At 41.1% G+C, this 25166-nt stretch overlaps 8 protein-coding genes across 10 annotated transcripts; 4 read left to right on the forward strand and 4 right to left on the reverse strand.

Annotated features, from left to right (window-relative positions):
• Positions 1-843: 843 nt before the first annotated feature.
• On the reverse strand, positions 844-3257 carry Amt (Ammonium transporter). Its single transcript, XM_018099632.3, has 3 exons — positions 2723-3257; positions 1863-2258; positions 844-1801 (listed from the first exon to the last, which is right to left on the reverse strand). Exons 1-3 carry the CDS (start codon positions 3160-3162, stop codon positions 877-879), a joined length of 1761 nt encoding a protein of 586 aa, XP_017955121.1. The 5' UTR covers positions 3163-3257; the 3' UTR covers positions 844-876.
• Positions 3258-4463: 1206 nt separating this feature from the next.
• On the forward strand, positions 4464-6525 carry LOC149092281 (uncharacterized). Its single transcript, XM_089256274.1, has 2 exons — positions 4464-4613; positions 6251-6525. The coding sequence occupies exons 1-2, from the start codon at positions 4571-4573 to the stop codon at positions 6523-6525; spliced, it is 318 nt and encodes a 105-aa protein (XP_089112400.1). The 5' UTR covers positions 4464-4570.
• LOC108651012 (uncharacterized) lies at positions 6496-12453 on the forward strand. Its single transcript, XM_089256272.1, has 4 exons — positions 6496-6665; positions 6730-8773; positions 9203-10344; positions 10418-12453. Exons 1-4 carry the CDS (start codon positions 6604-6606, stop codon positions 10500-10502), a joined length of 3333 nt encoding a protein of 1110 aa, XP_089112398.1. The 5' UTR covers positions 6496-6603; the 3' UTR covers positions 10503-12453.
• A 304-nt stretch (positions 12454-12757) lies between these two features.
• Positions 12758-18988, reverse strand: LOC108650453 (eukaryotic translation initiation factor 2 subunit 3). 3 transcript variants are annotated; one of them, XM_018099605.3, is made up of 5 exons: positions 18701-18988; positions 17937-18111; positions 14319-14555; positions 13385-14258; positions 12758-13314 (listed from the first exon to the last, which is right to left on the reverse strand). In XM_018099605.3, the coding sequence occupies exons 1-5, from the start codon at positions 18764-18766 to the stop codon at positions 13239-13241; spliced, it is 1428 nt and encodes a 475-aa protein (XP_017955094.1). In that variant the 5' UTR covers positions 18767-18988; the 3' UTR covers positions 12758-13238. The 3 variants fall into 3 exon arrangements, with proteins under 3 accessions (XP_017955094.1, XP_017955090.1, XP_089112399.1); XM_018099601.3 differs by lacking the exons at positions 12758-13314; positions 13385-14258; positions 14319-14555 and adding an exon at positions 14960-16825; XM_089256273.1 differs by lacking the exons at positions 12758-13314; positions 13385-14258; positions 14319-14555; positions 17937-18111; positions 18701-18988 and adding exons at positions 14960-16825; positions 17246-17327.
• A 129-nt stretch (positions 18989-19117) lies between these two features.
• Positions 19118-21009, forward strand: Set (NAP domain-containing protein SET). The gene is made up of 4 exons (XM_018100195.3): positions 19118-19544; positions 20118-20307; positions 20373-20720; positions 20778-21009. Exons 1-4 carry the CDS (start codon positions 19296-19298, stop codon positions 20786-20788), a joined length of 798 nt encoding a protein of 265 aa, XP_017955684.1. The 5' UTR covers positions 19118-19295; the 3' UTR covers positions 20789-21009.
• An 88-nt stretch (positions 21010-21097) lies between these two features.
• On the forward strand, positions 21098-22184 carry ATPsynO (ATP synthase subunit O, mitochondrial). Its single transcript, XM_018100282.3, has 3 exons — positions 21098-21258; positions 21474-21917; positions 21971-22184. Exons 1-3 carry the CDS (start codon positions 21229-21231, stop codon positions 22124-22126), a joined length of 630 nt encoding a protein of 209 aa, XP_017955771.1. The 5' UTR covers positions 21098-21228; the 3' UTR covers positions 22127-22184.
• Positions 22185-22190: 6 nt separating this feature from the next.
• LOC108650842 (uncharacterized) lies at positions 22191-23362 on the reverse strand. The gene has a single exon (XM_018100150.3). It carries the CDS (start codon positions 23201-23203, stop codon positions 22277-22279), a length of 927 nt encoding a protein of 308 aa, XP_017955639.1. The 5' UTR covers positions 23204-23362; the 3' UTR covers positions 22191-22276.
• On the reverse strand, positions 23243-25003 carry LOC149092282 (uncharacterized). Its single transcript, XM_089256275.1, has one exon. The coding sequence runs from the start codon at positions 24858-24860 to the stop codon at positions 23382-23384; it is 1479 nt and encodes a 492-aa protein (XP_089112401.1). The 5' UTR covers positions 24861-25003; the 3' UTR covers positions 23243-23381.
• Positions 25004-25166: the final 163 nt, after the last annotated feature.

Genomic DNA, 25166 nt, shown 5'->3' on the forward strand with positions numbered 1-25166 from the left:
TAAAGTTATCACTAATTAAAAAAAGTATGATTATATCAAATGGGCCATAAAATCTTTGGGCGTGGTGTAGTTGGGCTTATTTATTTTTGCTGTAGAGTAACTGGATTTTGTTTATTTAAGATAGAAGCTATCTGCCCTTAAAAGCACTCAAATTTGGAACGAGTGCGAAAATTAACTCTGAAACAAAAAGTCTCCAAGGCGGTGGCTTCGAGTTGAGTAACTTTATGTCAGAAACAAAATGAGAGCTTATCATGTTCACTGTTAAAATACTCAGCCCATTGCTTAATCATGCGATCGCTCGTAATTGCTTTCGGCTGCAAGTGGTGAGCACAATTGAGTGTTTCTTGGACCTAACAGTGTTCTTTACATAACTTACTGAGTCTTTTAACAGCGAGGGGTGGACAGAGCTGTAGCAGAACGGTCAGCTCTTCTGTTAACGAAAGAGACAGCAATAAAAAGCTTATGGTCTATACCTGCAGCTGGTTGGTGGCAGTGCATGATTTAGTGTAGATTGAATGATAATTAGTATTTTATTAGTGCTTATAAATGTGTATATCATTTAATAAGAACAAATAATAATAGTTATTTCCATTTGTATGAATGAAGTTTTGATAATATGGAATCTATTATATTCATTTTATCTGTTTTTCTTTTGACTCTCCTATGAAATTTGTAAATCATTAAGCGATCTTAAAATAATTTGTATATTTAAGTTGCATATTTAGAGCTGTTCAACTAATTTTATTTATATATAAATTTTACAATTTTCAGTGATTAACATAATTAATATTGTGATATTCGGTTTAGTTGTAATAATCCCAAAATTGATTAGCAACGATGAACCGATCTTCAAAGAGAGAATAAACCTTTGAGTGCCTAATCAACCCAGGCAAAGTTGTCATCCTTGTCCAGCTTGGCGACTCGACTAATCACTGGCAGCTCACTGTTGTTGGGTTTATAGGTGCCCTGGTCCTGGTTCCAGTTGTTCTCCTTAATCTGGACTGACCGCAGTCTGCGCCCAAATACGTTGCCCGTCTGCTGATGTTCGTTTATGCTGGGCTTCAAGCTGAGAGTTATGTCCGTTTCCAGTTGGTGCTCCTCAAGAGTTTTGTGGGGAGTGTCCAGCTTGTGCGCCTTGCCACTCACCTGATTCAGGTAGGATTGCCACTGTTGCAGTTTGTCCTCGGCAGCGCGCAGCTGTTCGATGCTGCGCTCGTGCCCAGGATTGATCCCAATTGGTTGAATGCCAACAATCTCATTCAGGTCGATCTTGATGGGGGCCAGAGCAGAAATAGCACGCGAAAGTCCGATTTGCGTGTGACGAATGCGATGCTCCGTGAGATCGGCGCCCAGCAGCTCCTCATGCGGGTCCATTCGAATGGGTATTACTTTGTTAATCACATAGAGCAGCAAAAATGTCGAGCAAATACCCCAGCAGGCCAAGCAAAGGGCGGACAGCGTTTGGATGCCCAAAAGGTACCAGCCGCCGCCCTTGAACAGGCCACTGCGTCCCTTTGTCGTGTCCATGGGCAGTGGGTTGTCGGCGAACAGCCCGACGGCAATGACACCCCAAATGCCACAGACCCCATGCACCGAGCTCGCACCCACTGGATCATCCACGCCCAGTCGATCGAACAGCGGCATGCTGATCACACATAGGAGGGAGCCCAAAGCTCCAATGAGCAGCGCCTCCCAGGCGCGATACAGAAAGCAGCCAGCTGTGATGGAGACCAGGGAGCCCAGAATGCCGTTGATCAGATCCATGATGTCCATGCGGCCATCGTGACGCCAGAACGAATAGCTGCATATGAAAAGTGATTAATGGTTTTCTGGAAAACTCTTTGTAGTCGGTCTGCACTTACAGCGAACTCACAAATCCCCCGCCAAAGGAGCCCATCATGGTCATCACTGCGGCACGCGCGGCATACTGCCATTTGGCGCCGCTGACGCCATAGGTGCTGCCCGAATTGAAGGCCAGCCAGCCCCACCAAAGCACGAAGAGACCCATACACGCATTCACCGGGTTGCCCAGTGGCAGTGGATCAATGCCCTCCGCATAGCGGCCCAGACGTGGCCCCAGCATGGCAGCCGAAGCAAACGATGCAGCGCCTCCAATCAGATGCACTGGGCCGCTGCCCGCAATGTCCACGGCGCCCAGATTGTTTAGGAATCCATGCTCGCCCCACACCCAGCCCGCGGGTATGCAATACACCACGGTGTTTAGGAACGAGAACACACAGTAGGCCTTAAAATTGCAGCTGTAAAGTGCAAGGAATATCGCGTTAAAACATACTATACCATATCGTATCATATCCTCATTCCATAAGAAAATACATATACATATGTATATATTTTATATCATATCAAATTATGTGATATTGTAAGAACTAAAACTTTATAATATGCCACGATTATCAAATCAAATAATATCATTTAAAATCACACATGAAATGATTAATATAATACAAGAACCATATGGAAATAATAAATGCCAAACAAATTTGGTAAAATATAGTAACTAGGAATCAAAGAATTATTTTTATAGAAATTTTGCATAACCTGGAAATTAAAATATTGCTAAGCTTATCCCAATACTAGATATTCTAGAAAATTTTAGGTGTCATTAAGAAATAGGTATAACCATATAAAATAGTTTATGCAAATTAAAAATAGTAATGAAAAATAAACAATTGTGAAATGTTTTCATGTTTAGTTTGCTTACCGCTCAGCCATGGCGCCACTGACAATGGTCGTTGCTGTTGTTGCAAACGACAATTGAAAGAGGAAGGCGGCAAAGATTTGGCCCATCAGCTCGTCGCCAACGGGAGGGTCAAGCAGAAAGTCACCGATAGCCATGAAGGGGTTGGAGAAGGGTCCACGTCCGAAGCTCATGCCGTAACCGAAGAGCCAGTATGTGAAGCCACCCAGGACAATGTCAATCACGTTTTTCATCATTATGTTCACCTCGTTCTTTATGGAAACGCAGCCCGATTCGAGCATCCCGAAACCCGTTTGCATCGTAAAGATGATAAAGGATGAGGTCAGCACCCAATTGGTATCCTCGATCGACAGATCATAGAGACCCGGAATCACATAGCTGCTATTCCGAATCACTCCCTTCAGCGCTATCATCTGTGACGCTGTTGCATTCTCCAACTTCATTTTATTTCTCTTCTCGTATCTATTTTAGTGCCGACGCTCGCGTCCGGTGCTCAGGGGAGTTGCTCTAGAAGTGAACGAAACAAAGTTGTTTTCAATTTCAATGCGAAAGCCAACAAATTACATTCATTTGATTTGAATGCAAGCTAATCGCAGCGCCCACCCAAAAAGCTAAATTATTTAGCTTAATTTTGCGTGCGTGTTATTTTCGAATGAACAAGCTAAATATACCCAGTACTAAATACAAATTGGGTGTTTGTGACTTGTACAAATTGTAGTTACAATCCAAATAATCCAAACATTCCAAATCCATATGTAATTATATAATACATCTGTTATTCCTTAATATGTATATAAATTTACAATACAAAAAATATAAAAAAAATAATTTTTGTATAAATAAATAAATTTACATAGTATGTACATATATATGTATGTATTTATTAAAATATTGTGTATTAATTTATATTATGTTTGTATACCAAATTTTTAGTTTTAATGAATTTTTTTTTATTATTTTAATAATATTATAATAAATATTTGTTTTTAACATTTTTTTATTTGAAAAATGTAGACATAGAAATTACTGTTTCAATATTATTTTATGTATTTTAACTTTTTACTCAGTTTTAATCCTTTTATTTTGTATAGATATTCTCTGTCGAGGACTTTGGTTAATTAACTATAAAAGTAATTGCCATCGCCTTACTTTGAACTCGACATTACGATTAAGTTAATATTGTTGTTGTCGCTGCTGTTGCTGCTGCTGACGATGTTGCGTTTGTAGTCGTTGCATGACTTAAAACACTTTGCAAAAATAATGCGCGCATTTTGCATGAAATTCAATTACAAGTTTTTTCCTTTTTTAATTAAATTTAAATTTTGTTGTTTTGTGTCTGAGTAACGTAATATCGTTATCAAATGCGTGATAAACTCCTCAACAGTGCCGATTAAATTGCAAATGCTGCTTGTATCACCTTCATATTGAGCAATATTATATTTATGTGTTAATTTTTAATTTTTTCTAATATATTTTTACTTCTTATAAATTGGTCATTATTTAATGTTCAATATTTTCGTGCATAATCATAAATTATAGCATACTTTGAGCTGCATTCAGAACGTTAACGTAACCTGCTTTCCGCCATTTTTTGAACGTCGACCTAAGCTTGTTACGTTATTTCCTTTCCTTCCTTGCGTTATGTTTAGTATTATTAGTATTTACGGAAACTTTGAAGCTCAATTTGGGGATTTTGGCGTTAACGTAAACGGTCACTCAGATCAATTTTAGCACTAGTTGGTATTGCTCGAACGTTCATTAAAACCGTTGAAAATATCAAATAAAAACTGTGTATATTATAACAATTAAAAGTTAATTGTGCAGTTGATAGTGCATATTAACGCCAGCAAAATGTATTTTTTGGCAGTGCTTGCGTTTATTGGAAATGCCAAAGGTAAAGGAGTTTAGTGAAAATTGAAAAACTTTATACACACACAACCATAGAGCCACCATATCCTTGCTGTACTAAAGAGAGTAAAACAGTGAAAATTTTTATTTTTTCCTTATGAGCTTAGGCTTTTGGTTGAAATAAAATTGTTTCCAATGTGCTTAGAGATAAGGACTTCGAATGAATATGTATTATTTTTTCATTCTAAAATCAATTTTAATTTTTGTTCTCTATCTACAATAACTGTAATATGGTCCATGGCCACAGCAGAGTTTCACAATTTATGGGACACGGGGCACACATACACTCACACACACACACACACACACACTTGCGCTGCGCTCATTTTCTCAGCGAGCTAGCAAGCAGGCAGCAACTCCTGCGAAAAGCGGGCATAACGCCTTACCACTGGGCGATGTGAAGGAAGTGGCGTGCAAAATTGTGCGTTAGTGCTGCCCATTCCGCTCTTACTTTCTGCTTCGCTCTCTCTCACTCTCTCTTTCTCTCTCGCTTGCTCTCCGTTCAATGTGTATGTGTTTGTGGGTGGTCGTTCGTTTTTGCATGTATGTATACTTTGCCATGTGTTTGGGTGTGTGCGAATGGGCTTGGATTGGGTGTGTGTATGTGTGAGTATGTATATGTTGGTGTATGTGTATGTCTATTGCAAAAATTTCACTTGGAAACTCGCACTGAGAGGCAGCAATTTTTTTCTTTGCGCGGGGGCGTAAAGCGCGCTGTTTGCCATTTTCGTTCGTGTGTTTCCTGCCCAGCCGTTCGCACTCGTGCTTTGTCGTTCGTGTCGACTGTGTTAGTGCATGTTATTGCAGCCACTTTTCCACTTTCCTGCTGCCAGAGGACGTTTGCTGGATATATTTGTTTTTAATTTGAATTTCCTTTTGCTGTTTAGCATTTAAATTATGTTGAAAATGTAATGGGCTTGCATTTAATTTCATTCAAGTGATAAATGTTATGTACATGTACACACTCATGCACTTGTATATGCATATATGTATATGTATATATGTATCTATAGATATGTATATCTATCTATCTGTAAGTCGATTGGTGAGGGGCTAAGGGTGTACAGCACCTGCTGCATTTTCAATACGCCATTGCAGATGTATGTACATGTGTGTGTGTGGGTGTATGTATGTGTGTGTGTGGGTGGGTGATGAGAGAATGTTGGGCGAAAAACGGTAACTGCTAAATCAGTAGCAAAGCGAAACTTGGTCAAGTGTGTCAAAATAAAGAATCGTACAGTTGTTCGGAAATTTATACATATGTACATACATAACCATGTTCGTAGGTAAAATCATATACATACTTGTTTATTTAGTGTTAAATTAAAAGTGTTAGTTGTTATTTAATTTAAATTTGATACAAGTTTTTATTTTGTTTTAACTATAATTTCATTTCAGTATTATATTTAATTTATGTTAATTATCGTTAATCGTGTATAAAGCTTATATGTATTATATTCAAACTTCAAACTGTACATATTTCAGCATATTATTTCAGAATATTTATATTATAGTATTAAATAGCATATTCAATATAATATTATTTAATATTATAATATTTAATTGCATATACACAACAACTAATTTTAATGCCTAATGTTTTTATCGTCCTTGACACATTAGATAGCAACGCTGTGAGCTCCAGCCTCATCCAGGGTGGTCATTGCCGCGATTACAATGGCAAACTGTATGAGACTGGCATGCATTACATGCCCGGGCCGGACTCCTGTCGACTCTGCATCTGCGATAGCGGTTTGCCCAAGGCGTGTAAAATGGTGCTGTGCGAGGCCTTCAGCAAGTGCAAGTCCTTTCAAACTGTGGGCAGCGGCAACAACTGCTGCGAGGTCATCTGCCTCGATGATCAGTTCAGCGATGGCAGCACTGATTTTGGCATTTGACTGGTGGCCAGTGGCATTACGGCCACGCTATCCCTATCCTTGCTCTTCTTCTTGGTCAATCGATTAAGACAGCGGAAAATGCGAGCACGCGAGAATCGTCAGAACGCGGAGGATCAGCGCAGTATTGTGGGTAGCATTGGGTGAGTTTCCAAAAGCTAAGAAGTCCTTATTCTATTTACTAATTGAACACAATCAACATTGCAGTTACATTGCCGGCAACATGGGTTACATGGAGGGCAATCTGAGTGCTATGGACTATTCGTATGGCGCAGCTACCACGCATTATCCACTGTGGAAGCCACCAAGCGGCTATTTTCCGCGGGGCGAGGCACCGCCGCCGTACGAGGAGGCCGTCGCAATATCCCAGGCGGAGGCATTAAGCGCTCAGTGCACCGTAACGCTGCCCAGCCATGTGCAGCGCCAGGCTGTGTCCAGTGTCAGTCAGCAACAGCAGCAGCAGCAAATGCAACAACAGCAGCAACTGCAGCAGCAGCACCTGCAGCAACATACGCTCCAGCTGCACACCCAGCCACAGCAGCATACACACCCACATGCATACGCACAACAGCTGGTGCCCGTGACTGCAGCGCATCCGCATGCGCATCAATTGAGTGCCGCGGCCGCTGCTGCAGCTGCCGCACAATCCAATCAGTATACGCAGAGCACTACGAATCTGATTAATATAAACATCAATAGCGGCGGCGTAACCACAATCGCCACTGGCGAGAATCACCAACCACCTTACAGCTTGCAAAGCGAACAGCAGCAACAGCAGCAACAGCAGCAACAGCAGCAACAGCAGCAGCAGCAGCAACATCAACAGCAGCAACACCAGCAACAGCAACAGCAGCAGCAGCAACTACAGCAACAACAACAGCAGCAGCACAATCTGGAGCAGCAGCACCAGCAGCAGCTACAACAGCTCTCTGCACCGACGCCCAGCAATTCGATCTGTGTGCAAACCCTGCCCACTCCCAAGCCCAGTGTCAATAGCGAGTGCAGCTATAAGAATTGTCATCTCAATATAAGTGCTAGTGTAACGACCGCAGCGGCTACTGCTGCTGGCAGCGCCTCCAGCTCGCTGGCCTATGCAGCAGCACGGCGAACGCCACGCGGCTCGCAGGAACTGCTGCAACAGCAGCCGCAGCAGCAGCAACAGCAGCAATATCTGACTGTAGCCGATGTGGAGATTAATGCAAGCGCAAGTGCCGCTAGTTATCATTCACTGCCAGCCACGACTGACATGCTGGTCACGCCCACACACCACCTGTCACAGCAGCAGCAGCAGCAGCAACAACAACACCATCACCAGCAACAACAGCAACAGCAGCAGCAATTACTCGCAGCAGCTTTGTCCACGACTGCCATAGACATGCTGCCAGCCATGGACATAGCGACGATAACAACGCCGCCCACATGCAGCAGCAGCACAGCTGAGTCGGTCACACAAACGCTGCCCTTACCGCTGCCGCTGCACGCCGCTCTCAAGTCACAGCAGCAGCAACAACAACAGCAGCAGCAGCACGGCAGCAAGACGCCCTCTAGCTCGCGTCGCTATCATCGCACCATTCCGCGCTACTTTGCTGTGGCCGATCCGCTGCAGGTGGTTAATGTCAAGCCAAAGTCTAGCATGAGCACCAACGTCAGCTCCAGCTCCACTTCCAGCACAGACAAGGCGAGCAAGAAGCCCATGTGCCAGTGCCCCATACAGCATGTGCCCATGTCCTACATGGGCAGCAATGCCAATGCCAATGCGAACGCATTCCTTAGCGGCGCTGGCAAGCTATTCGCATCCAATGGCAGCAATGCCTGCGCCCTCTCGCCCAGCTCCAGCACACGGCATGCCGCGACGCTGGCGTATGGTCAGCGCGCCAAGTCCACAACTAATCTCCAGCTGCAGCAGCAGCACGGACAGGATCTGCTTGGCAGCCGCAGTGCCTGCGCCTATGACACAAAGATTGCAACCATTTCGAAGCAGGTGGGCGACGAGCTGCAGATGCAGCCACATCCATCGCACGGCTCGAGCAGTGTCTCCGCCATAATACCGCCGCCGCCGTTGCAGCATCACGACGATGTCAGCGCTCCACCCATTGTATTGGGTCGCGTGCAAAAGCGTTCCAGCAGCTCGAGCAGCGCTGCTGAACGAGCCCGCAGCAGCAGCGGCGGACGCAGTGCGTCCAGCAGCGGATCAGCAGCTGCTGCCCAATCCGGCGTCGATATGCTCTCCAGCGCCTACTTGAATCGAAAGGTGAGTTCGAAATGTAAGTAATCCCATTGTGAATACTGAACTTTGGACACTCAATAGACTTTACCATAGAATATGTATAATGAAATGGACCAAAAATGTATATCTAAATGCATAATGCATATACATACATACATACATACATATATTTGAGACAGTTTTAAGCATAATACATACATATGTACACATATTCTAATATGTATCTGTTTTTGATTAACATATAAAAATATAATTAAGTGTCGATTTAGGTTCTGTTCGTGTTTAGAGTTTATCTTGCTATACATATTATAATTTATAGCCAATCTTAATAATTCTTTTGGATTTCGTAATTAACATAATATTTATTTTGCTTAGTTTTGTTGCGGTTTTATTCTCCGTACATATATATTATTCCCTTTGACATTTTGCTAATCTCATTAGTGATCTTTACAGGTTGATGCATACTTGAGTTTGACGCAGAAACAGCAGCAACATTTCTATAACCAGCAAGAGCAGCAGCAGAAGCAGCAACAACAACACAACAACGATCAAAGCAATCCAACTTTACCACCGAAACTCAACAAAAGCCTAACGAATTTAAAAACCGTATCAACCACTGCCACCAGCAGCTGCAGTACGAACAGCCACAGCAACAGCGCCATCAACAGCAACAGCAACAGCAACAATAGCAGCAGTAGCAGCAGCAGCAACAGTAGCAGTGGAGGCAACAACAACAATGCTGTGGCCACCATTTACACCCTCAGCAAGTCGGCGGGCAGCAGCGTACATCAGCGGAAGGAGCAGGCGCCAACATTGACGCTGCCGCCGAACAGCCCCTCGTCCAGCTGCGGGGAGAAGTCGAGCGGCAAAATCAATTCGAGTACATTTTATCCGCTGGCCAACAATCATGTCACCTACACGCTGCCCAAGCACATCAGCGGCAAGATCTCGCTGAACAGCACCATCAACAGCGTGGTCAGCAAGGTGCCCTCGGTGATCAGCATACCCCCATTGGAGAACAACAATGAGAAGGCAACGGTGAGCAGCAAGAGCACCACACTGCCCAAAATATTGCGTGTGAAACGGGACAGCGAACGAAACACAGCATCGACCTCTGCAACAACAACAGCAGCAGCAGCAACAACAACAGGAGCAGCAGCAGCAGCAGCAGCAGCAGCATCATCGACAGCAACAGCAGCAGGAACAACTACAAATAGCAAATCGATTGCCCATTGCCAAATGCCCAGCTATCCGCAGCTGGTGGCCAAGGCGCAGAGCGGGCGCGGTGGCACGCCCAGCAAGCAGCTGCCAGTGTGCACCACATCGAAGAACTGTTTGAATCCTAACGAGCATTTTCTGCCCAACGATACCAGCCTGGACGACGACTATCTAAGCGAATGCGAGAACTGCAAAATCGCACAGAGTGCCAAATACTATCTAGACGCCGAGATGAGCGGAGGTGGTGGAGCCAGCGCCCTAACACCACAGGAGACTATGACGCTGCAGCGCAAATCACTGGAGGAGACAAAAGAGGAGCCGCACGACAGTTACTACCGCAGCTCGCACACGCTGCCAAGCAATGCCAAGAAGCATGGGTATGAATAAACTTTAATAGTAAAGTCATGTATGATCAAATAATCTTCATATATTTCTATATATTTCATAAAGTGTCAGCAAAAACAACAATCGCGAGGCGTGGCAGTTCTCCACAATCCCTGCGGCCAGTTCGTCGGATGAGGACGTCAACGAATGAGATTTGAGCCATTTTCTTTAAGATGCCACACCCACACCCAAATGCCAAAACAAAAAGTGCATCCTAAAGAAAATGCAGGCTTCTACTTCTGTACCCAACTCGCAACCCTAATGGCATATACTAAATAAATAAATACATACATAGATAAAAACCTGATTAAAACCGTGAAATATATTTGTAAAGAATGATGTGCTAAATTTAGGTGTATACTTATAATATATGTACTTGCAAATTGCTCAAAGATATTTATATATTTATGTAGCTATGATAACCAACATTGGCATGTAAAATTTGCTTTATTCTGCACAAATATATGTACATTTGTAACTATGTAAGTAATTCAAATTGTATCATAATAGAGTTGCAAACGTTATTCAAATCGTTAGAGAAAATGTCAAAATTGTTAAAGATTATAGTTTGTTAGGAAGAAAAGCAAAAACAGAATAGAATTATAATACACTGAAATCAACTAAAAAGAATGACAATGCAGAAAGTTGAAATTACAATTTTTCGATTTATACTATAGTCGATCCACATAAATATATAGCATGTATTGCTTGTTTTATATGTGTATATATATGTAGAGCAAATAATGATTAGTCAAGATCGAAATTGAAAGAACACAAACTCCAATTTGCCAAAGATAACTGTCAATAAATTGTATTATGTATGTACTATATATAAAAACAACATGCTCTGTATGTTATATGTAAGCTGACCAAATTTGCGGGTCATATCCCCAGCTAAAACCAAAGCTCACACACAGAAATAGTAGCAAATAATAAGCATTCATAAATACTAAATACACTCACGCTCACAGTCACCCATTTCAAAAATGTAAATGTTAACTATCTAAGAGAGCTGAAGCTGAATTACTAATTGAAGAAAGGCGATTGAATTGTATGTGTGTTGTATATTAAGTATACGCATGGATATCCAACAGCACTTTAAGGTGTTCAATGTAATTAAACTTAAACAAACAAATTTAAAAAGAATATATATAAATATATATATTAGATTGATTTCTTGCTTAGGAAATATTGAATTGTACTTGTTATATGTATGTATTAAATAGTATTCTTCTAATTGTGTTAAACAATTATATTGAATATTATTTACTTGAAATGTCTATTGATAGTACGACACAGACTTATGACAAATATTTAAAACAAACAGAACAAGAAAAGAAAAACCAAAAAGATGTACCGAAATGGACAGCGAGTCTAGCATTTCTATCTTATAAGCAACGCATACATATTCAAATTAAACGAAAGAGTATGTTGTTTATAATTTGATTCCTTAAGCAACGCACCAAGCAACAGTTTAGGCTCAAAGCTGTTGCTTGGCGTGCTTATGATTAGATAAAGAAGTTTTTTTTTATATAATAAAAATAATGAACTGAAATGTTTTGGAATTAGCCAAAATTTCAGGTAGTTAAGACCATAGGCATGCTAGCATCAAACAAAGTTAGACTATTATTTAAATTAAATTTTCTTAAAATGATCGTCTATTTATATAAAGCACATTTTGTGGCAGTTTTGGTTAAAATTATGTTGATTCTCAACGAGAGCTTAGATCTCAAAAGTTATATGGAATATGGAGAAATTCTCCAGCTGCATTCCAAATTACTGATTATCTGACTTAATATCGCTCAAACTCTTAGACATGAATTCTCAATATGAGTTATTTATAAATGTGTTCAACGAAACTAATGCAACAAATGAAAGAAAATCTCTGTTGTCGAATACTTAAAAGCGTATTTGAAATAAGTATTATAATAATTACAAATTACTCAATCTCAATAGTCTTAAATTAAACAACGTTTCCAGCAATTAAATAACAAAACACAACGTATGTATGTGAATCGCGACTAAGTACGAATTTTTATTAATTAAGCTAATTAATATCGAAATAATTTCAATAAACCAATACGAAAAAAAAAATGAAAAAACACATAAAATAAAAACAAATACAAATAAACATACCATAAATAGTAGTTTACAATTACATTAGTGAGCGCTAGATAAACGAATCAAGTGCGATACATACATTAAAAGATGTTTCAAAATATGTAATTTACCAAATACTAAAAATAAATCATGTTTCAAAAACGACAATGTGAAAATTGTAATATGCTTAAACAAATAAATGGATCTATAATGAAAAATTCCTGAATTCTTGCTAGCTTGAACTGAAAACCATTTAAAATGGTTCTTCGCCTCACTCCACTCCCAAATATGTAAAACAACCATATATTGTAGTTTGAATTGTAAAAATGCATACAGTTTTTTACTTGTTTTTTTTTTTTTAATGTTTGTTTTTGTATTTAAATCATAAAAACAATTTTACGATGTATCAGATTTGTTTTGTTTTTATATAATATGTATATGGTATAACCTATTAGTTTCATGTAATGCTTGGATTTGCTATACATGCATAACAGATCTCAGCAAAAATCGCTTATATACATACAAAATTCAATAATTTAAGGTATGTATGCATCAATTTTCAGTAGTTCTTTTGCTTTTATTTCGTATTTTGTTTTTGTTTGTTTTTGCTATCAACGGACGTGAAGAAGGAGGAGGACGACGACGCGGGATTTATAGATGAAGAGACGGTGCAGCGAAATTAGCGAATTGGCCAAACGACAGAATTATTTGTGATCTCTCTCACACACACGCACTTGAAACGCTTAAATTGTATATGAACTCGGAGCGGGTCTGGTTGTTGATCCATTTACTTCTTCGTTGGCTGACTGTCCAAAACGGGTGTAATTGTTTTGCCACCGAAGATCTGTCCCCAGCCAATCAAACTGAAAGCAATAGAAATATTTCATTTACATACACGTCGAGTAACTTTTCCCTATTTTCATTTGCACTCACCGCCAATGGTTTTCCACGCGTCTACTGAGCGCAATCTTCTCGCCCTTCTCCGTGCACACGGGCGTTGTGAGCACTATCTTGGCCAGATCACCCTTGGTAGCGGAGATGCGGCCACCGGTGCTGAGCGATCCGATGTTGACCAGCAAAATTTCATTGCGCTGCAGCTTTTCGACACGGGCGCCCTTCTTGTCGCCATCAGTGCGGACGCCGAGCAGTCGACGCAGAAGGTAATATGAAATTTCCAGCTCTATGTAAATGTCCGGCAAGTTACCAACGGCACCGAGCACCTGACCGACCAGACGATCGGCACGGCAGAGCGTCGGATCAATTTTGGTGCCCACACCGATCAGGCCACCGGGCACTGCGTACTGCAGCTCATTTTGTTCGGCAAAGAGCGAAACGATGCGCGAGAAGATTGGACGGCAAGTGATATTGCCATCGCTGTCCTTGGTGACAACACCGGGACGCACCTCGATTTCTTGTCCAACCTTGAGCACACCACTCAGTATGGAGCCACCGGCCACGCCGCCCTTGAGATCCTGCACCTCACAGCCAGGTTTGTTGACATCGAAGGATCGAATAACAATTAAACGGGGCGGCGCCTTGAAGTCACGCTGCGGCACGGGAATCTTGTTAACAATATACTCGCAGAGCACATCAATGTTGTACTTCAGCTGGGCCGAAATTGGAATAATCGGTGCACCCTCGGCGACAGTGCCCTGCACAAACTTTGTGATCTCCTCATATTGCTCCTTGGCTTGGCTTTCCTTAACCAAATCAATTTTATTTTGCAATATCAAAATCTGTTTCAGTTTCATAATTTCAATGGCAGCTAAATGCTCAGAGGTTTGTGGCTGTGGACACGACTCGTTACCTTGAAGCAAAAATAACGCATCAGCCAATGTGCTATAGTTTTGTGAATACCATGACTTACCTGCGATAAGCAGCAGCGCAGCATCCATAACAGCGGCGCCGTTCAACATCGTTGCCATAAGAATGTCGTGACCGGGGCAATCGACAAAGCTCACATGACGCACCAGTCTAAAGCGGCCGGAACAGGCGAGACGCGAGCATGGCATGCTGTCATCCTTGCTAGATCCATCCGATACGAAGCTGGCCGGACGCGGGCACTTGGGATTATCGCACTTGTAGATTTTAGCATTGGCATATCCTGTGGACAAATGAATCCAAATGGATGGATAATTTAATAATATTATGGCTGCTATTTTATGACATATATTTATTATATATATTTTTTAGGTATCGTGTGCCCTAATGTATGAATTTAATTTAATAGTCAGTCAAGTGTTTGTTCTGTCTCGCCACTCAACATTAGTAACTTTGAAGACCATTAGTACGAAAAACTGTGGGTTAATATTTGTACGATATTTTATTATGTAATTTTTAGTAGCATTAAGAGTAAAACCTTATTTTATGAGCATTTAACAATTTTAAAATGCATAATATATTTGCGGAAAAAAATAATTAATTCTAGTGCAGAATTCGCACATCAATTAACTTAAAATTAGATTAAGAAGATTAACATATATGTCTTATACTTGAAAACAGTTAATTTAATGTGTGTGTATAAGTTTGAAAAATACAATATTAACAATAAATAATATTAAACAGACAACTTAAAACAGTTTTGTCAATTATTTTTCGAGAGCCGACGTCAATGAACTGTGGAATAGCTTTGTATTCTTATAAGTTATTGCAAATTTTAATGGGTAGGTTATTTAAATAAAAGTCATTTGATCCATGGTGAAGAATGTGAAATCTAGAATAGCACTTTCCGGCAATTCGGGGCACCACAGCGGCATTCGACGCGCGCAGCCGTCGACAGGTTCTCATAGGGCACAGCCTCATTGTCGGCGCGTATATAATCGAAGCTCAGCTCCTCACCGGCCTTGATATACCGCGTTGTGAAGAATACTAGATGGGGCAGTGCCATGTTCAAGTGCTCAATCCAGCAGGGGAATACCGCCAAATTGGGATCGCAGGAGTGATTGATGAAGTGCGAGACATTGCCATAGTTGGCCGCATCGATGGTGAACTCGCTCTCTGCGGCCGTATTGTAGTCCAGATCGAACAGGTATGTTCGGCCCTTGTCGTCGTAGATCTTGCCACGCTCGTTGGCTTCGTCGCTGGAAATAATCTCTCCCACATACTCACAAACGAATTCGCCTTTACGCAGCGAAATCGGCGTGCGTACTCCCCAGCCTCGACCGTTACTGGTCTTGAAGAGCTCCAGCGGATGCTTGCGTCCAAATTGTACGAGGCGATTTGTGCAGCTTTCATCGCAGCTACAACGGCTATTGCATTCAAAAATGGCACTGCCCTGGGGCAGACGTAAGCGACGTGTCGTACGCTCGTAGGCATACAGCTCGCCGGCGAGCCGGGCACAACAGCGACTGGTGGCGCAACATTCGGTCTTGCCATCCCCTTCGTCATGCTTGCAATTGCAGCCGAAGACTGCCTTCTCAGGGTGGGGCACCGAATCGCTCAACATGTTCTTCTGTATATACACGAAATTCGCATCGATGCTATCCAAATCGACGTCGTTTTTCACAGTTATGGGCGGTGAAGGCAGCTCCACGCTGTTCATACGCTTCTCAAACTGGGCCAGCTCCTGTAGCTGCTTTCGGCGCGCATAATGACAACCCTGGATCTGGATACGTCGCAGAGCTCGATCTTCAATGCGCTGGCGCTCACGCTGACTGCGACTGCCCGCCGCCCGATACTGGGCCAGCAATATCAAATCCAAACTCAACGGCATCGACTCGTAGTTATCCAAGTCCTTCTTTATATTAATACTGCTCAAGTCAAGTGGAGCGGCTGTCGCCAGTTTTGCCTCCAGTTTGCCAACGATTTTTTTGATGAAGGGTTCATACAATTGTGACTGCCGATCCACAAAATCCTCCAGCTGAACGCAGTCGGCTAGGTTCTCATATGCCTCCCAAGTATTTTCGCTGCTATCGTAGCCCAGCCATTTCACATAGAAGATGGGCTCGTTGTGCATCACCTCAACGCGCTCAATGGCCTCCACAAAGTATTCGCCCTTTGGTCTCTTTTTGGCTCGCTTCAAGGCCGGCGACGATGAGTGCTCGTTTTGAAGGTCGTTAGGGCTACGGCAACGCTTCCGTATGTTTACTGTTGAATTGTCGCTCTGATTTATGGCCACGGGCAAAGTGTCGTGCTCGTCGGGGCCGATGACGCTGCCATACCCGCTACTGTGACTAGGACTGAGTGAGACTTGGCTGATGCTTCGCCTGGTTCGAGTGTAAGGAGCAATTGCATTTTCCTGCTGTCTGCTCTTGGACGGCTGTCGTTGACGTCGCTTGTTCAATTGTTTCAGCAGTTGGCGCTGTTTCAAGTCGTATGCATCGCGCTGCTGTTTGGATTTCAGAAGTTTTTGGATTTTCATTTCGCTTAAGCGTTCTGCAAATGATTTTGGTATTGGTACGATTTTTGTTTTTTATTTTTTATTTTATTTATTTATTTATTTTTATTTTTTTGTTTTGGTTAACGAGCGTCGTTTGGTCAAACGAAAAACGAAGAAAAAGAAGAAGAAAAAGATGGACTGAATTAATTACAATTGCTGGATTAATCGAAAACAATGAAATTAAATTTGGCAATGCTCTAAGAAACTATCAAACTATAGATAAATTTAAAATGTATACAAAGTACAAGGAAAAAACAATTTTTTTTATTAGCCGATAGTTGACTGTTAATCCAAAGCTAATCCAAACTACAAAGGCGACGACACAGTGCGTGTGTTGTATTTATTTGATGTTGGGGGACTAATCCAGCAATGCATGTCATATTTAAAGATATCACATTTATCTATCAATCATTTACAGAACGCTCAGAACATCGATCCAAAATCATCGATCACGACACTTAAAACTATAAATTTTACACGGTATGTGCGACAAAAATATTGCAAACAAAAGTAGCTTAGAATATATAAAGTAATTTGGGTTTTGACAAATCACTACTTCCAAGTTTCATATTTAGTAAGCCAAACATTTTATTCCATACATTTATAGACAACTTTAAAATGCATAATTTTCCCATTTATATACAGTTAATATTAATAGATTAATTTGCAGGTAATTTAGAAGCCAAAAATATATCATTATATTTGTTGATTTTCACATTATGTAAAATTAAAATTAAAGGTTTCAATTAAAAAAAAAAATAATTAGATCCCGATTTATTCAGTTCTCAATTTTCTTTGCGAATTTGAAAACTGGAATAGATTTGAATAATCTGCGCGTTGTGCCGTCGTCAACATTAGTTGGGTTTTTGTTTAGTAATTTAGTTAATAGAACAAGGAAAATTTAAGTTTTATGCATCATAAAACGGAATAATCTTTGCCGAAAGCGATAAAAACTAAGCTAAAATGACACGATTAAAGAATTTACCCAATTTGGTATTTGCAATTTGGTAATCGCAATATTGCACATTCCGCAATCATCATTCTAATAGCAAATGTCATTCTAGTATTATGATTTGAGTATATAAGATAAAGAACTATATAACTCACCGAGCTTTATTGTAATATTTCGTTCCAACTCATTTTTAAAGCGGACAGTCTGCACCCCGGAGATGGCTTTGACAACCGTGGATTTGCCGTGGGCTACATGACCGATTGTGCCAATGTTGATGGTGGCCTGGCGGGAGATCACCTCCGGCGACAGTGGTGTTAGATTGCTTATTTCCTGTAAATACAATGCAAATAGTAGATTATCGTAAATATTATACCAAACCATTGAACTTTCACAACACGCCCTAAACCGCCTTACAAACTGACACACGCATACATCTGTATACGCACACAAATATACACAATGGTATGAGTGTGCGTAGAAAAAGCCGTACATTTTTGAGGTTAGAATGAACCGAATATTGCATCAGATATTGTAGCAACCGTTAAGCCGCATATCTAATGTTCTCATTAAGTTAGTTTAAGAACATTCACCGAGCATATTGCAAACATATGCCAAACAACTCACAGGGCAAAAACCCCTATTAATGCTAGCGAAACGTAGCAGGCAGCGCCACGTGCTGCATTCTTTTGAGGTCGACTGCACACCGACAAAGCGCAACAAAAGCAATTTATGTAAAAAGATGATTATACATAACGTTTTATCAAAGTTAGTCTTAGTCAGTCTCAACTTCAACGAAGACACTTTTTCATATACAAATGGCCGCGGTCCCCTAATGTTTTTAGATGCAGCGTCTACACGAACTGACGCGAGTCATCGAACCGGAGGTGGATATTTTCGGCGTATATTCCTGCACACTCACCAAATTGCTAAGGTCCTGCTTTTGCAAATTTGTGTTTACGTTGACTTGAGCTTCAGCCGTGGCCATGTTTTTAATATTTTTAAAAACGCTTTCTATATAAAATTAAAAAATGAATGGGCCAGCTCGTTTACACCTCGACATTAAATATTGTCCGCGCGTGTTGTAAAGGACCGAAAATGTCTTGTAATCTTTTAAGTGTTGTTAATGCTCAGATACGACATTGAGTATTTTGGAACCGGAACTAGAACTATATACATTTATTATTTAAATTTGTAAGTTTCTTAGAAAAATATATAAATAGATAAGCAAAAAAAAATTGTGTGTTCATTTTTTTCAATGCTTTCAAGATAGTTGTTTAGTTGTCGTTTTGTGTTTGGTAAAGAATTAAGGCAACCCTGCGCAATGCATATTTACGATATAAATAGTCGGTCACACTTAGATAAGAATTCGCAAACCGGGAGGACGGCGCGCATTAAGTGTATTAAATCGACTTCAGCTCAACTGTACTAGATAAACTAATAGCTTTTCACAACAATTTCGTCAATCCAAGTGTTGGTCTCCCCTTTGCCGCTCCATTTAAAACAAAGCCAGCAATATGTCGAGCGTGCCAAAGCGACAAAAGTTGGATGCTGCCGCCGATGGAAATACATCTGCCGGTGCTAACGAGGAGGAGTCGGAGGCGCTGGAACTAATCGATGCCTGTCAAAACGAAATTGACGCGCTTAACGAGAAAGCCAGTGAAGAGATACTGAAAGTGGAGCAAAAATATAACAAACTGCGGAAACCGTGTTACGAAAAGCGCAGTGAACTTGTCAAACGTATCCCCAACTTTTGGGTTACTTCTGTAAGTTTGAGCATGAATGTAGTAGTGATCGAGCGAATCTTTCTAAGCGGCCATGATTTGCATGTTTAGCATGAACAAATGTTAATTTTTCGGTATAGCCCCATATCTCGCAGCACTAATGCGTGCACAGCATTTTAAAGACAAAAAGGCAACATTAATTGATTTTGTGTCTCTACTACATGTGCAAGAAAAATTTCTCTATTCGAGGAACTTTTTTCGTTTGTTCTTTTTCATCTTGGTCTTCTATGCATGCCGCCGCCACCGGTCGCACCGCTCTTTTTTTGCCTATGGTGTGCGTGTGCATGTGAGTGTATGAATATATCGATAAATGTCTGCGTTGAAGCCGCACATTTCTGACCCTCTAAATTAAATTAATCGTTCTGAACAATTATTCTTTACCGGTTTGTTGTTTAACTTATTTCCATAAACATTGCATTACATAAATGTATATTCATATTATTGTAGACAATATGTTACTCAAATACACCCTGATTATGTCACTTCGAGCTTTATATTCTTGAGTAACATCAAATGGATAGCAGATATCTAATTTAAATTTCCATTTGTTTTTAGTTTATTAACCACCCGCAAGTATCCGGCATTCTGGACGAAGAAGAGGAGGAGTGTCTACATGCACTAAACAAACTGGAGGTTGAGGAATTCGAGGACATAAAATCAGGATACCGCATAAATTTCCATTTCGATGAAAATCCGTACTTTGAGAACAAGGTTCTTACCAAAGAGTTTCATTTGAATTCAGCGGGTATGTGTAATTGCAAATAATGTTATTTCACTTATATATCAATGTAATCTCTTTAATTGTTAAAGCTGCCTCTGAAAATGGTGATTGGCCCGCGTCTACGAGCACACCCATTCAATGGAAGGAGGGCAAGAATTTACTTAAACAGTTGCTAACGAAACCTTATGGCAATAAGAAGAAACGGAATTCCGATTATAAGACGTTCTTCGATTGGTTTTCGGACAATGCTGACCCCGTCAATGACGAGATTGCTGAACTGATAAAGGATGATCTTTGGCCAAATCCACTCCAGTATTATCTCGTACCTGATATTGAGGTGGAACCCGAGGATGATGATGAAAATGAAGACAACGAAGAGGAAGCGTTCGATGATGAAGATGGAGAGGATGAAGGCGACGAAGACCTCGAAGATGAAGGTGTGTTGGCACAGATAACTATTTTAAGAGTTACTTATCATAATTTTATATTTTCAGATGACAAGTAAATCCTTAAATCAATACATATATGCAATTTGATTTTTCCAATTTATTTCCCTATGTGCTAACCACTTAAAACTATTATTTTATGTATGGTTATGTCGGAACGGGAGTATAAAGACGTAAACATGATTTTAACTTTTACGTGAGCATTGCAAATACCATTTTAGACAGTTATATAGTTACTTATTAAGTAAAATGAATACGTATTTCCGAAAAACCCATCTACGAGCAGCAGTTTTTTAAAATACAAATAAAGTGAGTCCAAAAACGATTGCATTTTTTTATTCTTGGCGATTCAACGATAATCAAGTTATCGTTATCGGTATACTCAATGCCGCTGTGGTAATAAGGAAGACCATGACAACTCTAATATTGTGTAGTCGAATCAACCCTGTACGCCGCAGCTGCGAGATTTAGGTGGAAAAGTATCTGCAAGGAATAAGCAATGGCCTCAATTAACAAATTAGCACTTTTGGTAGGTTTTGTTATAAATTGTGTAAAATGTACTTCCTTCTACAGCAACGGCACAATAATTGCTGATTGTTGTGGAAGCCAGTAATAGTATTAAACCGAAAACAATTATCTAACACGAATTTCTTGGTTATGTAATTTGCAATTTTAACCAATAACCAAAATTCATTTGCGATTTTAAGAGATGATTTATACTAATGGTACTTCGCTTGCTTGCAGAGCCGCACACTCAGCTCCGCTGCTGCCCAGCAGGTGGTGAAGCCACCAATCCAATTGTTCGGATTGGAGGGCCGTTATGCCACCGCTCTGTATTCGGCAGCCACCAAATTGAGCCAATTGGATCAGGTGGAAAAGGATTTGACCGCACTGCAGTCGACCATTAAGGCCGACAAGAAGCTGCGCGAACAAGTCACTAGCCCCATCATCAACAAGAAGGTGATGGCCACTGCTCTTAAAGAAGCTGCCGCAAAGCTGAATTTTGCACCAGCAACAGCCAATTTGTTGGGTCTCTTGGCTGATAATGGACGCTTGAAGAAATTGGACACAGTTATCAGTGCTTTCAAGACCATTATGGCTGCTCACCGTGGTGAGGTTGTCTGCGAAGTTATCTCGGCCAAGCCTCTAGATGCCGGACAGAACAAGCAATTGGAGGGAGCCCTCAAGGTAAAAAAATCAGTATTCAATATGTAGCGAAACTAAATAGTTTTCTTTTCCAGTCTTTCCTGAAGCCTAACCAGTCGCTGAAAATCACTTCTCGCGTGGATCCCAGCATTATTGGTGGACTGATCGTGTCCATTGGCGACAAATATGTGGACATGAGCATTGCCACCAAAGTGAAACTCTACACAGACGTCATTCAGTCCGCCGCTTAAGATTTCCGTGTTCGGCGTGTAATAGCGAATAAACCTGTTGAGGATAACTTAAAACATTTCCAGCTATTGTTAGACATGTTTATTTATTATCAATATTTATCCAAATGAAGACTAGTATGCATACTGTATAGGATAAGACGACAACATCTGTCACTCTGACGGCTCTGGCTGCATGTTATTACTTGGACACCTAAACTCTTTTCTGTTGGGAGTTATTTCGTGTTCAGACTTGACACTTGCACTTACTAACTGTTCCTGGTATGGATGATTATTTTGATTGCAGTTGACTGATTCGCTCTGGTCTATGACGCCAAAATCTGCATATAACTCATACATCTTCTGCTGTAACGCTATATACCATTCGTTCTGCCGACAGATCATACTCTCTAGCTCGAAAATGCGCTGTTGTTGCTGTTCGATTATTCCGCCCATCTGCAGGTGCATCTGGCATTGGCACTCTACATCGCTGCCCTCCATAAAGTTCTCTGTCTGTGGCTTTTGGGGAGATGCCTCGCATTTGCATGGATGATTCTGGCTGCGTCCCAGCAACAAGACATCCGTGCAATTGCACAGGCAATCTATATCTCCACATCGCAGATTGTTGTTTGCCATATTTTCATTGTGCATGGGCAGCACAGTCGCTTCGGTCGCCTCAATGTCGGGCAATGGGATGCCACAATCCTTATAGCTGGATTCGCTCACAAAAATCTCTTCGTCTAAGCCATCGTCCTGCTGTTCGTTGCTTCCTGATTTGGATATACCGAAACAAGGTGACAGCGAAGCACCCGACAGGAGAAGCACCTGCAGCGAAGGCCGCTTTATCTTTGGCATTATCCAGTTATCCCCCTTGTATTGCTCCTTAATGAGCGACGCCTCCTTCTGAGTACGTTCCACGAATTGTGGTATGTGCTCAATGCAGACACAGCAACATTTCTCAATGCTTTCCACAGCGGTATCGAAGGTTCCCATACTCTTCTGCCAAATCTGAGCTTCCTTCTCATTTTTAGGATAATGATAGGTGGAATCAACGGCATCATTGGCAAACTCCTTGCCGCAAGTTACACAACGACGGTTCATTGGAACGTTCAAAATTTAACTTAAAATTTTTGTTTAAAATATTACTGACAGAATATTTTGTGTGTTAATGTAGCTTCCTAAATGTCATGATAGCTATGTGAGACTTTATGTGTGATCTTTGTATTATTTGGATATGTTTATATGTATATATGTGGTTCAGTTCTTTGTTGCCCCCACTTTAATATGTTTTGTAGTTGGCCATTGATCTGAGAACTCGTACTCTTGGTGTCACTCTTTCATAGGGCGGCCAATTGAAGTTTGATTGCACCGTACCCGCATTGACTCTTTCCTTTTCGACCTTTGTGTTGGCCTGCAACTCATTTAGCTTGGCCTGAATGGACTTTTGAAGCCGCTGCTGCTGGGCCAACAGCGACTCCAGCTCATCCAACTGTTGTGCTCCTTTTTTATTAATAGATTCTGAAGCCTTTTTTTCTGCCTGTTGGATGGTCTTTGCTGCAGGAGGCATTGTTTTTGGACTTGTACTTGAAGCCGCCTCAGCACACGGGCATTTCTTCTCAGGCGTTGTGCCCAGCAGCAGTACATCAGTTGAATCCGCCGCTCCTTTCTGGCCATTCTCTGCAGGCTGCCGGCAAACTGAATAATTCGGCTCATCGATGTCTGGAAAGAAAGCTCCCTCGCGTGTCATATCTGACTCGACCACACAGATTTGCGAAATATCTGAGGATCGCTTGCGCAGGTCCTTATCATTGTAATACGAAGGCACCATGGAGCCACCCATTATTAGAACATTAACCGGTGGCCGTCGGCCAGTGTCCATCAAAGAGCACTGCCTACATGGTGCATTGCCCATATTTGAATTTCCCAAATTTATTTGGCTCGAATTTCCGCAAGCCTTTTCTCTAAAGCCGCGATCGCACATACATGATTTCTCGCTACACGTTGGCATGCGTACGTTGTGATTAGAACATTTCCTTATTCCAGGACAGATTTTATGTTGTTCCTGCTGATGCTGCTGCTGCTTTTCTTGTTGTTGTTGTCTCTGTAGACACATCTGCCTGTTGCATGCATTTAGTGGATAGCCATAAGAGCTTGAATTCGATTCGAGCTGCGGGTTTCTGCCCGACCTATCTGGAGAGCTCTCTCGCTTTCTTGGCATTGTCTGATTGTATTCAGAGCTCTTTGGAGGACTGCATCGATTGCAATCTGACTTACAGGCTTTCTTAGTTGAGGATCCTTTTGATTGCGTCCGATTTTTATTGGAGTTTGCATTTTTTAGTGCACTTTGTTTTTTCAATCGAAAGTTTAACTCGCTACCAGAAGTCGATCTTATGCGCAACTTTTCGTACATTTGGTCGCTTGGTTGTTTATTATCATTGGATCGATAATAAATTTGTGGCTTACTAAAATTTTCTGTATGTGCACAATCCAACTGAGTCTCGGGCCTTTGATCTGTGAAGTAATGTACGGCATTAGCGCTGGTAAAAGTTACAGAACGATCCTCATCAATAGGAGATTCTGGCACAGTATATTCCCTACGATTAACATGCTTATTGCAAACACAACAGCTATGCATCAACGTCTCCACAGGCACAAAGATAGCGAGCATATTTTGCCATTTGAGCGCTTGCTCCAAAGTATGTGGATAGGTGAACTTTGAGGTTGGTTGCTCTCCACATATGATACAACGACGTTCCATTACAAGGCACAAATGACAAAATTTTTTATGGGCGGGGGCAAAATAATTAATTTAGATTTTATAGTCGAGGATCACTTGCAAATCAAATATCTAAAAACAAGTGTCGAAAGAATTTCAACACGTAAATCTATTCAAGATCATATAATTTTCTATGAATATCATATAAATGTTTTAATTGTTGCCAATAATTGCTTTTAACTCATTAAATGTATACAATGAATTCACTCTAGTTTGCCTTACAAGCAGTTAGGAATGCTTGCTTATAAGCATTTCGAATCTTATAAGTCTGCCAACTTGCTGTATGTT

Source organism: Drosophila navojoa, chromosome 2 (genome assembly GCF_054131105.1).
Source record: "Drosophila navojoa isolate 15081-1374.11 chromosome 2, UAZ_NAV_1.0, whole genome shotgun sequence".
Taxonomy (NCBI): Eukaryota; Metazoa; Arthropoda; class Insecta; order Diptera; family Drosophilidae; genus Drosophila; species Drosophila navojoa.